Source organism: Diadema antillarum, unplaced genomic scaffold (genome assembly GCF_040938485.1).
Source record: "Diadema antillarum isolate AM-2024a unplaced genomic scaffold, OU_Dant_1.0 scf00000170, whole genome shotgun sequence".
Classification (NCBI taxonomy): domain Eukaryota; kingdom Metazoa; phylum Echinodermata; class Echinoidea; order Diadematoida; family Diadematidae; genus Diadema; species Diadema antillarum.
Window position 1 is genome coordinate 3,745,813 of NW_027271059.1, and position 13,570 is coordinate 3,759,382.

General features: G+C 36.6%; 1 protein-coding gene across 1 annotated transcript in view; it reads left to right on the forward strand.

Moving 5' to 3' along the window:
- The window catches only part of LOC139722758 (neural cell adhesion molecule 2-like), a 105,788-nt gene that overhangs the window by 79,810 nt on the left and 12,408 nt on the right, over positions 1 to 13,570 (forward strand). The window contains exons 12-15 of the mRNA XM_071634046.1: positions 2,195 to 2,230; positions 10,166 to 10,302; positions 11,051 to 11,258; positions 12,324 to 12,531. Of these exons, the coding sequence (XP_071490147.1) occupies positions 2,195 to 2,230; positions 10,166 to 10,302; positions 11,051 to 11,258; positions 12,324 to 12,531 (589 nt within the window). The remainder of the gene's footprint in view (positions 1 to 2,194; positions 2,231 to 10,165; positions 10,303 to 11,050; positions 11,259 to 12,323; positions 12,532 to 13,570) is intronic.

The window sequence follows — 13,570 nt, forward strand, 5'->3', positions numbered from 1 at the left end:
AATAAATGAATATATAAATGAATTATTTGATAAATACACCAAATCAAATTCTATAAACTCAGTGTAAGATCTTGTCTGCAGCATTCCTTGGCTCTTTTTATGATGAACATATTTATTTTGTATTTATTGTTTTACTTGGTAAAGTCTCGTTACACAGAAAGCCCACTGTGATGTTGAAGTCAACAGTAACCCTAAGAATAGCATGATTTAAGTAAAAAATTAGAAAATCTGAGCAAGATTTGAGAAGCCCCCCCCTCCCTAAAACAAAATTGAGAATTTTCCCGCACTTCAATTTCAGTTTCCATAAATGTCAAATAGTTATGACCAAACATTGAGGGCACACACAACCAAATGACCCCCCCCCCCCAAAAAAAAAAAATAAAAATAAATAAATAAATAAATAAATAAAAGAAAAAGAAGAAGCATATAGAATAAGCAAGGTGTGGAGATATCTGGAGAAACTAGAAATGTTTATACATGCATGTTTTTAATATTATTCACATGAGCAGAATGTGGATATCAGGTGAATGTTTCATTTTTTGACATCAATATTTCCTGTATACGAAAAATAGTTTCTTTTCATTGTCATTCCAAGTATGGGACCATGTGGTCTGGAATGACCATCTGTTATGTGGGAACGATATATAAACTTGTCACATCAACAATATATGAAGTATCTTTATAAGCACATCTCTATACCAGTGGTATGTGTAAATGCATGAGTACCATGCTGTTGGCATCACACATGAATTGCTATACCAATCTGAGAACGTATGAGAAAGTATTGAACCATCATAGGATTTTGCTCTTTCAACATGTTCTCCTCTCTATGCATTAGGATGTTTCTTGATTATTTATCAGTTTATTTGTTAATGTATGTATTTGTTTTTATATTTCTCTATTAATTAATAAATATATTTATTATCTTTATTTGTATTATGTCTTTTTTATATGCAAGGAATGGTAAGAGATAGGGACAAATTGAATCATACATTATCCCGTGTCACTACAGGATAAAGCCTGAATTTTTAATAAGTTATCAAACTGTGCAGTCTATGCTGTAGAATTAAAGGGATGGTACAATATTGGTGGAGATGAGAACTGAACTTTTAATTTTTTACGAGATACCAAGAAAACACTTACGAAATAGTACAGAGCATACCATTTTAAGAGGAATTCAAAGTTTATTTGATGAAAATCGGGTTTGGAATGACTGAAACGTCCAAAAACAAAGTAAAACAAAGCGATCGTAGTAAAATGTGGGTCCCACACTTTATTAGCAGTACTCTGTTTTGGATAACTCAGCCATTTCAAAACCAATTTTCATTAAATAAATGTTGAATTCCTCATGGAATTACATGCTCTTTTATATTTTATTAAAGGTTTCTCATTATCTTACCAAAAAGTGCTAGAAACCTGAAATTAGGTCTCAACCAAAACTAAACGATCCTTATTAAGTTTGAGTGCATGAAATATTCATGAGCACCCAAATGCTTTGAAAATCATCCAATTATCTTAAAAGATATCCTTGATCAAAATCACTATGATTGGGACCTTCCTTGTTCTTTAACAGTTTATTTGAACCTTATTGTGGACATAGAAAAATATTAGATATGACATACAAAATCTCTTCCTGATTTTTCTTTTCAATATTGTTAGACTTGTAGCAGATATTTTCAAACTCAAGTTCTATCTAGCTTTAATTTTACACAAAATATAAGAGATGCTGGTAGCAGCTAGTGTAAGAATTTGCATTTTTTTTCTAGCTAAAAAAAAGAATTTAGCAGTGTTTTCTTGAAGGCAGAAATGTAATGAATATTGGGACGAAGAAAGTAAGTTTTCATAGGATTGATTCCCAATATGTGAGCATTTGTAACAGTTTTCTCTTTGTTTTGTTTTCCCCCACCTTTCTCTGTCTCTGTCCTACTTTCTCGTGGTCCCGTGCATTTTCCATTTCTTATTTTCTATGTCTGTTGGGTGACTTGTTGGTGGTTATTCTTTTGTCCATTGTGTCAACACTTCATGTCACATGTATACTCACATGATTGTATTGACATAACTCATTGGTGTTCATCCTCATTATTTTTTTTTCTTGTTTTCTATGTATTCCAATGAATGCAATCTCACTATTTCACTTCTCATAATCTTTTCAAATCTATGTCGCAAACGTAATTGTAACTTGTGTTATAAATAGCTACTCCTGCGCCAACCACGCAGCCCATTCCAGGCAGTGAGTGCAATGGTCCACGTCGTGACTTTTTATCAATGACGCACTAACCAAGCTTTTTTTTTTCTCTTTGCAACTTAAAAGCAGTTGGGCATGTAACTGTGTGGGTTGTGCAGCAGACCTGAGCATGGCATGCTCTTGACTAAGCGGATACTAATACGCCTTATCTGCATTAACCGCAGGATTTGCAGCTACTCACACATTTAAAGAATGAGCAAGTGCATGCGGGGTATTGTAGATGATCTGTTTCCATATCTATTTCTGCTGTGACTGCATGGGGGGGGGGGAGGGGGGTTTAGAGTTAATGTGGAAGGGTGCAGTCAACATCCAGCCCACTACAAAGATTTTTTCTCTGGGTGAGTGTCGGTCTTAAGTGTTATGATCACTTTTTGACTTTGTGATTGATGAATTCTGATCTACAAGAATCTCTGCAGGCAAATATAACAATAGAAACATCAGATGATAAATTCTTCTCTAAACCATGCTCACACTTAAAGAGAAAAAAAAAATCTTCTTGAAACCCCAAGATGGATTTTTACCAAACTTGGCAGGTAGCACACAAAGGAGTACAGGATCTCAATTTGTTCAAATGGGCACCATGCTCCCCTTGTCCAAATTTGGCCCCTAATTTTTACCAACCGTGGTCATCAGTGGGTGATAGAATATAATATTTGTACAAATGGGCAGGATTCACCACCGGAGGGGTGGGGAGGGGGGGGGGGGGGGGGGGGGGGGGACTAGAGCACAATGCCTGAAGTGGGATGGGGGGTGAGGGGAGAGACAGAGAAAATCATGTAATTTAGATTAGTAACTATGTGGAAGGTGAATTTGCAATACTCAGGTGAGCACGAGAACCCTGGGTCATGTGTGGCAGCGAGATCTTGACAGGGAGCGTAGGATTTCCATAGAGCCCTACCAGTTTAATTTTATGATCAATTAGTGGTAGCAGTCTGAAGCATGAGCTATGGAGATATCTTCACAGCACATATGTGCACAGTTAGGTAGAAGAGGGGACTATTATACATTTACCAATAGGCATGTTTGCGGGTCGTACTGTAACCTGCACAGCACAGAAGGCATATTCAAAAGATGTATATGTGATAGTTGTGACTCTGTGAAACATACATGTATGTGCGGTAATTTAACACTTTGATGTTTGTGAGCTGGTATGCCAAGAGTTGCCGGCGTGTGAAGGGTTAAGCACAGAACAGTATTCCATGTATCATCATCATCATCATTCCCATCATTTTTTTTTTCATCATTGTAATCATCATCTTCATCATCATCATTATTGTCATCATCTTCATTTTCATTGTGGTAACATTTTCAAGAGACAGACTATCTGAAGGACAGTAAAAATGCCTTGATAAGCAGAGAGAATACTTGAGATTTTATGCTTTTTTGTTTCAAGATTAATGTGTGTTTTGAAATCAAACGTCTTGATGCACACTCTGTGCCTGTCATTTGCAGGCAACATTGGAACATTGCTTCCAAGTGTGTTTCCTCTGCAGGAATGCAGGATAGCAACAGGCTCATCTTCTTGAAGTAGAGATGTGGGAGATGTCAAAGATGTCAATATCTTGATGTGGGGTTAACCAACACCAAATTACAAAAATTGGACTAAGTTGCAAGCATACAACATTGAGATACTACTATGCCATTTTGACAATATCCCCTGCATTCAATGACTAGCCCATGGGGAAGATAAGTTCAGAGTCAAATTCAAATTGAAATCAAAAATAAGATTCAATTTCTTGATTATGTCAGAACAGTTGTGCATGCATTATGGCTGCTGCTGTGTGTTAGTCAAAACCTCATCAATTTAAATTAGAGGTGAAGCAATTATTCAGAGATACAATCTAAACTATTACAAGCTGACGATCTGACTTCCTTACTCTTAAAAAGGCATTTGAACATTTTCCTTCAAGTCCCATTGAAACCTAGCTGTCATCATGTGTACGGGAATGCCTGTGTATTTAACACTTTACTTCTCCTTTGGGATGCATTATTTATTTTGCAAGTGCACATATCATAAAGTTGTACTTAAATTTATGACTAAAACCAGCTCCCCTGAGTTGCAGTATTCTATTAGGAATGTGTTGTGTAACAGCATTTGATGGCATCATATTATATTGTGCAAAGAATGCATGAACTGGTTCTTTTTATTTATTCTTTCTGTTTCTCCACATTTTATTTATTTTATTTGCCTCCTCATGCAACAGATCCTGGTAGGTTTAATGTTATTCAGTGCATATTACTGCGCAGTTTTAACCAACTAGCTGTTATGAGGCACTTCCCTCCCCTTTTGTCTTTCTTTTTCAATGTCATGCAGATTTAACATCTTGCTCTTTTATTTTATTGAAATACTAACACAACACACATGGCAGCCTTGCAACAAGGCTAAGCCACTTGGCACTCACTCATCTATTCATTGAGTTTTCAAGATTAAGATATACTGGACGAATGGAGGAAGGGCGTCAGTTCACCATAAGAATATATATGTGACCCGCTACAACAAAATGATCCTAAAGTTGGGTGAAGTTGATTATTTGAAAATTGCATGACAAGATTCCATAATCTTTCCGCTTTAAATTGATATATAACACATCTTATGAAAATAATCGGCTGCAGAGATATCGATGTTTAAAAGAGAGCATGTCGAGACGTATGGGAAATCACTGTTTCGAGAAAAGCACCCTAAAAGTTTTCCTTGCGACGCAATCGCGATCAAGGGACACGCAAGTCAGTTTTCACCTCCGGACAATAGAAGGTAAACCCTAGCAACCCCCGAAATGCTCATTCAAGCACAGCGTCGGCGGTCTCCTCACCGACCAATCAGTGACCAGGATGCCTGGAGAAGCGGCTGGGCATAGCGCACCCCGCCCGCACGCACCAGTCGACTTGGCAGTGTGCGAGCTTCACGCTTCGGTTAGCGGCAAGCAGCAAACTGACCAATGAGATCACTCCGGTCGTTGTTAGGGGCGGAGCCTATATGTGGTGCTCAATCCAAATTTTCGAACCGGTTTCTGCTTGGTTGAAACGCCAAAAACATGGCCCAGAAAAACGCTTTTTTTGGTCTTTCCTTTCATCATTTTGCTTCAAAATTTCGACAGATGATAGAAGACATGTCAAACTCCAATAATATGTCAAAATCAGAAAATCGTAAGTTTTGACCAATTATGATGCTCTGACTTCAAACTTGATTTTCACGGCTTCGACCGTGCGCGACTTTAGGACCTTTTTGTTGTAGCGGGTCACATATATATATTTTTAATTTAATGGCACATTATTATGAGGATCCAATAAAGTCATTTATCACATTTCCCTGTGTTTGAGATACACAGGTTTAGTTAATTTCAGTATGTGAGCAGGTAAGGATGACATTAAATAGGCACAATACTTTGCTTTTGAAATCAAGTCTATAAAATGGATTGGCACAAAACAATCAACCACCCATACACACACCCAGCCACATAATTATACACATGGACAAAAGAATTATCCTGCTAGTTTGGTTTACATGTGGATTGAGTGAATGTAGCAATATTAGTAGAATTAGAGAAGTTTAAGGAAAATCAATCAGTCTGCTAGAGTTATGAATTTTATGAGTTTTTATACTGCTATGGATGAGATCACTTCAGTTTATGACATTTTAAAATATCAACAAAAAGAAAATATACTAGAATTTTACACGTCCTCATTTTTGTTGCATTCGGAATAAGCAATCAACTCGCCTCTTTCAGAAAATAGAGGGAATGATATTACTCTTGTTAAATTATGTCAGTACCAAATTGAAAGAATGTGATCTTTCCATGAAATAAGTAAATTTTGTGGAATTCTTATCATAATTTCTTTATATCTTTGTTCTGCAATGACATCACAAATTCTTAGATTTCTCATCCAGTAGTGGTAGCACCAAGCCTCTGAAAAAGGCGAAACTTTTGAACAAATTGTTCTATGTTCCTCTAATGTCAGTGATGTGCTCTACTGCCATTGCAATATTCAATCAGTCTAGACTTAAAGCTGGGGAAATATGGGGATTTCTTTAAATGTCTTTTGTTTACTGGCAAGTATCCCAAAGACATGTAATTATCAGAGAATCCACCTGAAATAACCATTTAGCATTACGACTGCCCAAGGCAGCCCTTCTCATATGATATCACTGAACCATGTCCGTACCTCCCCCCCCCATCCCCCCCCCCCCCCCTTGCGTACTGTCTTCTTCTTTTATGGAAATCTGTATAGGTGTAGAGAGTGATTTGAAAAAAATGAAGTGTATCAAAAAGTCTATGACTTTCTTATCTTATATAACTTGTGATTGGCATTTGTCAATTTTGAAAAAGAAAAAGAAATACTCATCTCCATTTGTCTGAATTCATGCAATTCTACAGTTTTGCTGTTTCCCTTAGTGAAAAACAGCTTGACAAAAGCAGTTGATTAATCCTTCAAAGGTCATGTTTTAAATGTAGTATTATAGATGGCTATTTGCATGGCAGTATGTTATGAGTCACTGGATTCCTTGCATGCATCTTAAATATTGTAACAGTTTCTTAGATACTATCCCAACTGATCAATTGACTCTTTCAAGAATGCTTGTGTGACTATTACAGCACGCACTAACACATAATATTCCTGATGTAGTATGCCATGACAGTATTCTTTGAGTGATAATATCTCCTACAGTTATATTTTTTCTACTTGTGTATCCCTGTAACATGAATACAGTATAGTACTAAACTACTAAAAAAATATATATTTATGCATATAGCTATATCTACCTATGTATATGTTTTCTGTAGTTTACACCTTTGCGAAGAAAATAACAATGTATTGTATGCAGGTAAAGGTTTGACTCCTTTAAAATTTCCTTTGGATTTCAGTTTCTGTCTTTTCAGTATAGAACTAAGTATTCCTAGAGAATATGAGTGGAGGCATCTTATACCCCAAAGCAAGAACATGGTATCAACATTTTCTGACATTACGAAACACATTTCTCAAATTGTAACCAACTATCATCTTTGTGAAATTGTCACAACTTGTTCTCTGTTTCGTGTCTTGTGGCATTTTTAGGCACTGTATGTTGCACCCAATCACTCCTCAAATCCTACATTCTTTTTGAGACCTGAGATACCTGTCACCTGTGTTTTTCAGTGACAGAACAGAATACTTCCTGTAGAATGTTACTGCTGCTTTCAAGATATACCCTTTGTGAGAAAGAGAGAAATATCCTGACATTCATACCATGTTTCTCCAATTATATCAGGACTTCTGTTTATTGTGCTCTCTTATCCTATTACATATAAGAGATGAAGAGTTTGTTTGCAAAAACCGATAAGTCCATTTTTGAAGATTTTGAAGTACGGTCTCTGTCATAAAGTACAAAATAATACCTTTTAAATGATATATTAGTCACTACATATAAAAGTACATTTTTGAAGTTATGGTCAAAAGAAGCAAACATTTTCTTATTATTCTCTTTATTTTTCTTGACCTTTAATCGCAAATATCTCCATTTGGCAAATATGGACTTATCGGTTTTTGCAAACAAACTCTTCAGATATTACAATTTCTCAAAGACTGAATGCAAGGCTAATCCAGCCTCAAGAGCAGAGAGTTACACTAATATTCTGTCCAATGTATTGCACTATGAAATCTGAAAGGGAAATACTGTTCTAATCTATCTATTCACTTTTTATCCAAACCATTATATTCATGAGCACATTTCAATCATATGAGTATAACTGACTTCTGGGGGGAAACAAATTATAATTCACTGATTAATGTACTCGCGCCTTGTAACAGCAATACAGTAATTACATTTATATAATGCTGAGCAAGAGACTCTTGCAAATTCCTTTACTTTTCTATGCAGTGATCACTTCAGATTTACATTGTTATGCATATTCTTATTTATACAATATGTCCGCAAATGTTAGTTTCATAATAATAGTTCCCCTGCATGGAATGCTACTAATACGATTGTTTTATGCCCAGAATGTTTGATTGGCCAGTCTGTAGTGGACGGTTGTTTATTCTCTATTTATAGTGAAATCTGATAGTTTCTAATGGCCTGCACCAGAGGTAAGATCAGGAATTTGGTGTATTCAATAAATTGGTAATTTTAGGACTCCTGGGATGACTTTTGACTGCCAGATACTGTAAAACGAGGAATTTTCGCGTGCATTTTAATTTCGCGAATTTCGCGAGCGCCAAAATTCGCGAAATTAAATGCACGCGAAAGCTTTTGTCTACACTACATACATTGAATGCCAGTAGCAATTCGCGAAAATTTCATGCCACAAAAAAGGCTGTCGGCTCCATTTCGCGAAAATTTCATGCCGCGAATATATCATGTTTTACAGTATTATCTGAAATGGGATCTAATGCATTAAAATAAACAATTAAAAGACAGGAACAGCAGCAATTTTCCAGGGTAGACTTCTTCAGGCAGCAGTATTATGTGAAAACATTTGAGTTGTGCAATGTGTAGTTATGTTTCTTTTTTTTTTTTGTAATGGGTTATGTAGTGATATTATTATTCATTTTTCACTTTCTTCACGTGTACAGACAGTACAAGATTAGAGAATAGGGATGAAAAATGAAGACACTGCTAAATATTTGTATACTCAAGTATATTTCAATGAAATATCTGTGTAGGTCATAAAAAGACTGAGTGAAAGATGATTTTGGCTACCTCTGAGCCCATTCATGGCATCATGATTTTGACCAATATACCACACGTCCATACAAAGCCCTTCAATGTTACTGTGTACAAAGGTTTTAGAAGCATATTTGAGCACAGCCTCGAAGTGGTAACCAATATCCATTTCATTTCATATGTTTAGGTAGGCATTGGTTCACTAGTAACAGAAAGGAGGGGAGTTCAGATTACCACAGATATTGTAATTAAAGGACAAGTTCACCTTCATAAACATAAGGATTGAGAGAATGCAGCAATATTAGTAGAACACATCAGTGAAAGTTTGAGGAAAATTAGACAATCGCTGCAAAAGGTATGAATTTTTTAAATTTTTGTGTTGGAACTGCTGGATGAGGAGACTACTACAGCTTGTGATGTCATATGCGTACAACAGTATAAAGAAAATGTAAAGAAAACTCAACATATTTTCACTTTTTTCGCATAATAAAAGAGCACTTGACTTGCGTCTTTCCAAAGGCAGGGGGAATAACATTACCCATAACATATGTTATCAACGAGTCAAGGGAATGTGTACTTTTTTCAAAAGATGAAATTTTGTGATATCCTCTTTATATTTTCCTTTATTGTTGTACTCATGTGACATCATACGCTGCAGTAGTCTTCTCATCCAGCAGTGACTGCACAAAAACTTCAAAAATTCATAATTTTTGAACGGATTGTCTGATTTTCCTCAAACTTTCAATGATGTATTCTCCTAATATTGCTACATTCTCTCAATCCTTATGTTTATGAAGGTGACTTTGTCCTTTAAAGCCTATTCTGGATAATCTTCTTGTAATTCAGGTGAGTTTTACAAGTTGTGCAGGAATACAATGTGCAAAGTTTTTGCTGGCCTTGAACAACAAAATTGTAAGCTTTGAAATTCATTCCATATTTGACAATGCTTTCTGCCGCTGTAGGAAGAATCCAGATTCTGACTTTGATCCTTTTTCTTTGTTCTATTATCAATGTTGTATTTCAAGGGAAGTTATTCTCTTGAATTCTAATCAGGGCTGGTGTTTACAGTTTTTTCACTGTTATGGAAATATGAAGTTTTTTGAGAGGGCAGTTAAAGACTAAGAAAAAGATAAAAAATATTGACTAACAGTGATGCAGTCGGTTCATTTTTAAGATGTTAATTGCTTGTGGCATTTGTTAATAAATTTCAACTAATTGTATTGTCTTTCTCTACTTTCTTTCATTATCTCCATTTGTCTCCTTGTTGCCATGGTAACCAGCTGTGCCCGGAAAGCCCATCATCACGTCCAATAAGGATTCAGACGCTGCCACCGGTACCAGCTACCGTCTGACTTGGGATGCACCGATTGATGATGGTGGGCGGGACATCACCGATTACCGCATTCGATATGCACAGGTGAGTCCAAAGTTCATAGCATTATTTACCATTTTGCAGATGAAACAAAAAACCCAGCATTAGTGCTTTAAAATAGTTCTGAAATGTGAGTTAGGGATAAAAACAACCGCTGTAAAAATTTTATCCATATTATTGATGTTGAGTATTTTGAAATACACAAAATGTGAACAATAGTTATACTACAAATGTTTCCAGACTAAACCATCTACAGTTATGGTTTAATTGGAAATATACTGATATAATACCTTTAATATATTTTAGGCTTTATTAAGAAAATTTTATATGATAGGTAAACAGGACCTTTAACAGTCAAAAATCTCAAATGGCAGTGTTAGGGAAATGGTTTGCTTGCCACTTTATGGTGAATGATTTGCTTTCTTCTGAGGATCTAGTAATGTAGGCATAATACAGTAATGTACTATGTAGCAATGCTTATGATAGTAATGGTAATGTTGATGACATCACATGCTTGACATGATGTAGCCTATGCTGGCAGAAATATAGTTCAGTGCAGAAAGACAGATTTGTGATATGGGCTTGTATGGCCTGGATAGCATGACTATTTCAAAGCATGAAACGAACATTTGAGTCAAGAAGAATTAATTTGTAGATAAATACACAAAAAAGGCAAATTTATACATTAATATGAAAGCATACTGTTCCTGCCCTGTTTACCCTGGGGCTAGTAGTGAGGGAGCAGTGTTGAGTAAATCTAAGGAGTTGTTTATCCTGCCAAATTCCTGAACAGGTGGACAATGGTGACATTCTAGAAGTTGGGCCCCGTTATGAGGAAGAGATCATTCCCCCACAGCTGAGGGAGTTTGTGCTGCAGCCACTGAATGAAAACAAGTTCCATGCATTGGAGCTGAGGGCAATCAACATCGTTGGTTTGAGTGAACCTGCCTCTATCAACTTCAAGACACTTGGGGGCTTCATCGTTGGCCCAACAAATGACCGTAAGCTGCTGTCCAAGATTGTTTTTTAAACATGCAGTATGTCACCGTGGATACTTGTTAGAGGTGGCAAAACACCTAAAGATATAAGCTTTCCGAGGATATCACATTTATAATACCATTTTATTAAAAACAACAACAACCCACTACTAAAATGTCAGTAAAGTGAGCCACTGAATGAGGGCAGTGTTTCAGAAGATTGGCTGTGAAAATGTGCTGTACTCATGTATGTTCAAGATATTTGACCCCTAACATCATCAGTCAATAGAGAACTCCACAATAACATGCTTTATGGAACAGCAACATTTCAAATTTGTTTTATGTATGTAGCCAATGATTTAGAAGATGATGAATTTTGAACAGTAGGTACTGAGAATATTAAAGTTTAAAATTTCTTATTCTTTTAACCAATCAGCCATACTGCAGTCTTCCCAGCTTTATCACCTACAACTTATTTGTGACATCTTGTACGTGTGTGTCTTGTCTACTTGTCTGTTTGTTTGTGCTTATATGGTTTTATCCCTAAGAAGGAAGGGGGCCCAGAAATAAAGAGTTGTTGTGGCCTAGGCAATGAGACCACTGACTATCAATAATGAGGTCCCTGGTTCAAGTCCGTTGGCTGTAGCAGTTGTGCCCTATGTGATGCCTTTTATCCTCTTTCTAGTTATTTCTGAGGAGACTTGGCAGCCACCCTGTGGTTGCACTCTGTTGCCTTCCCAGTGGTCACTTAATATGAAATCATTCTAAAATAATTAAATTGAACCAAATCAAATTATTACTCAAGTTCTTGCTTGTATGTCAAATCATACAAAGAGACACAGGGAAAAATCAGTAAAGAAATATTGCTTGATGTCATCCACATGATGTCAGCACTTAATATGCTTCTTTTTCATTAGAGCAAATTGTACATCAGTTGGCCAGGAGATGTCCAATGGTATGACAGCCAAAGAATGAAAAGATGTGTTTTTAGATTCAAAAAATTATATGCTAGCATCCACAATACACCAAATAGTGATTATAATACACATTCTAATTGTGATTGTGATGTGATCTGATTGTGTTGTGCAGCACGACCAGAGCAGAGGATTGGCACACTGGGAACAGTGGAGCTCGTCGCCATCGTGGTAGCATGTTTCATCGTCCTCCTCATCCTCATCGACGTCTGCTGCTTCTGTATGAACGACTGCGGCGTGCTGATGTATTTCTGTGTCAACTGCTGTGGCAAGACCGACCCGTCATCGAAGGAGGAGATAGAGATGGGAGATGAGGAATATGGGTAAGCATGATGGTTGATCCGGACAGGAGACAGGAGTTTACTGTTAAAGAGAGATAGACAGACAGACACAGATAGAGAGATAGATAGAAAGATAGATATAAACAGAGATAGATAGAAATTGACAGATAGAGATGGAGAGAAGGATAGAAATATAAACATAAAGCGAAATAGATATAGAGGAAAAGAGAGAGATGGAGAGATAGATAGAATGATAGACATAAACAGAGATAGATAGAAATTGAGAGATAGAGATGGAGAGAAGGATAGATAGATAAACATAAAGCGAAATAGATATAGAGGAAAAGAAAGAGATAGAGATAGATAGAATGATAGACATAAACAGAGATAGATAGAAATTGAGAGATAGAGATGGAGAGAAGGATAGATAGATAGAAAGGCACAGATAGAGAGACTTAGAAAGATAGACAGAAACCGAGATAGATATAGAGGGAAAGAAAGAGATGGTGAGATAGATAGAGTGATAGACATGAACAGAGAAAGAGACGGAGGGAGAGATAGGGAGAGATAGAGATGGAGAGAAGGAGAGAGGAGTAGTGAAAGAAAGCAGAGGTAAGAAAACAGTGACATTCAGTTGAAACGCTGGTGATGAGTAGAGACTGATAGATTGAAGTGAAAAAAACCAAACAAACAGAACATGAGTGTTTATGTGTAGATGTCTTTCAGAAAGAAGAGACTGAAGACCTGGTAAGAGAGAATGATATCAGCTGATGTGTAGATGTGAGAGTCTACAGATTGTGAGCAAGATGGACATTGAGTAGGAACAGCAAAATAATATCAAGTCATCCCATTCCCCATCAGTTTCCATTTCTAGTAGAATACAGGAGTTTGGAGGTCACCCCTGCTAAAAGGACATCATCACAACACACTTTTTAACATGTAGGATAGTCAATAAATCAGCTTTCTAGGAATATTGTATCTCGATTGGCAGATTTCCCCCATTAGTCACACTCCTTCAGCCATCTTGTCCACACCTCATGTCCATCTCCAAATTCGTCTCTGTTTTCTGTATCCATGAATA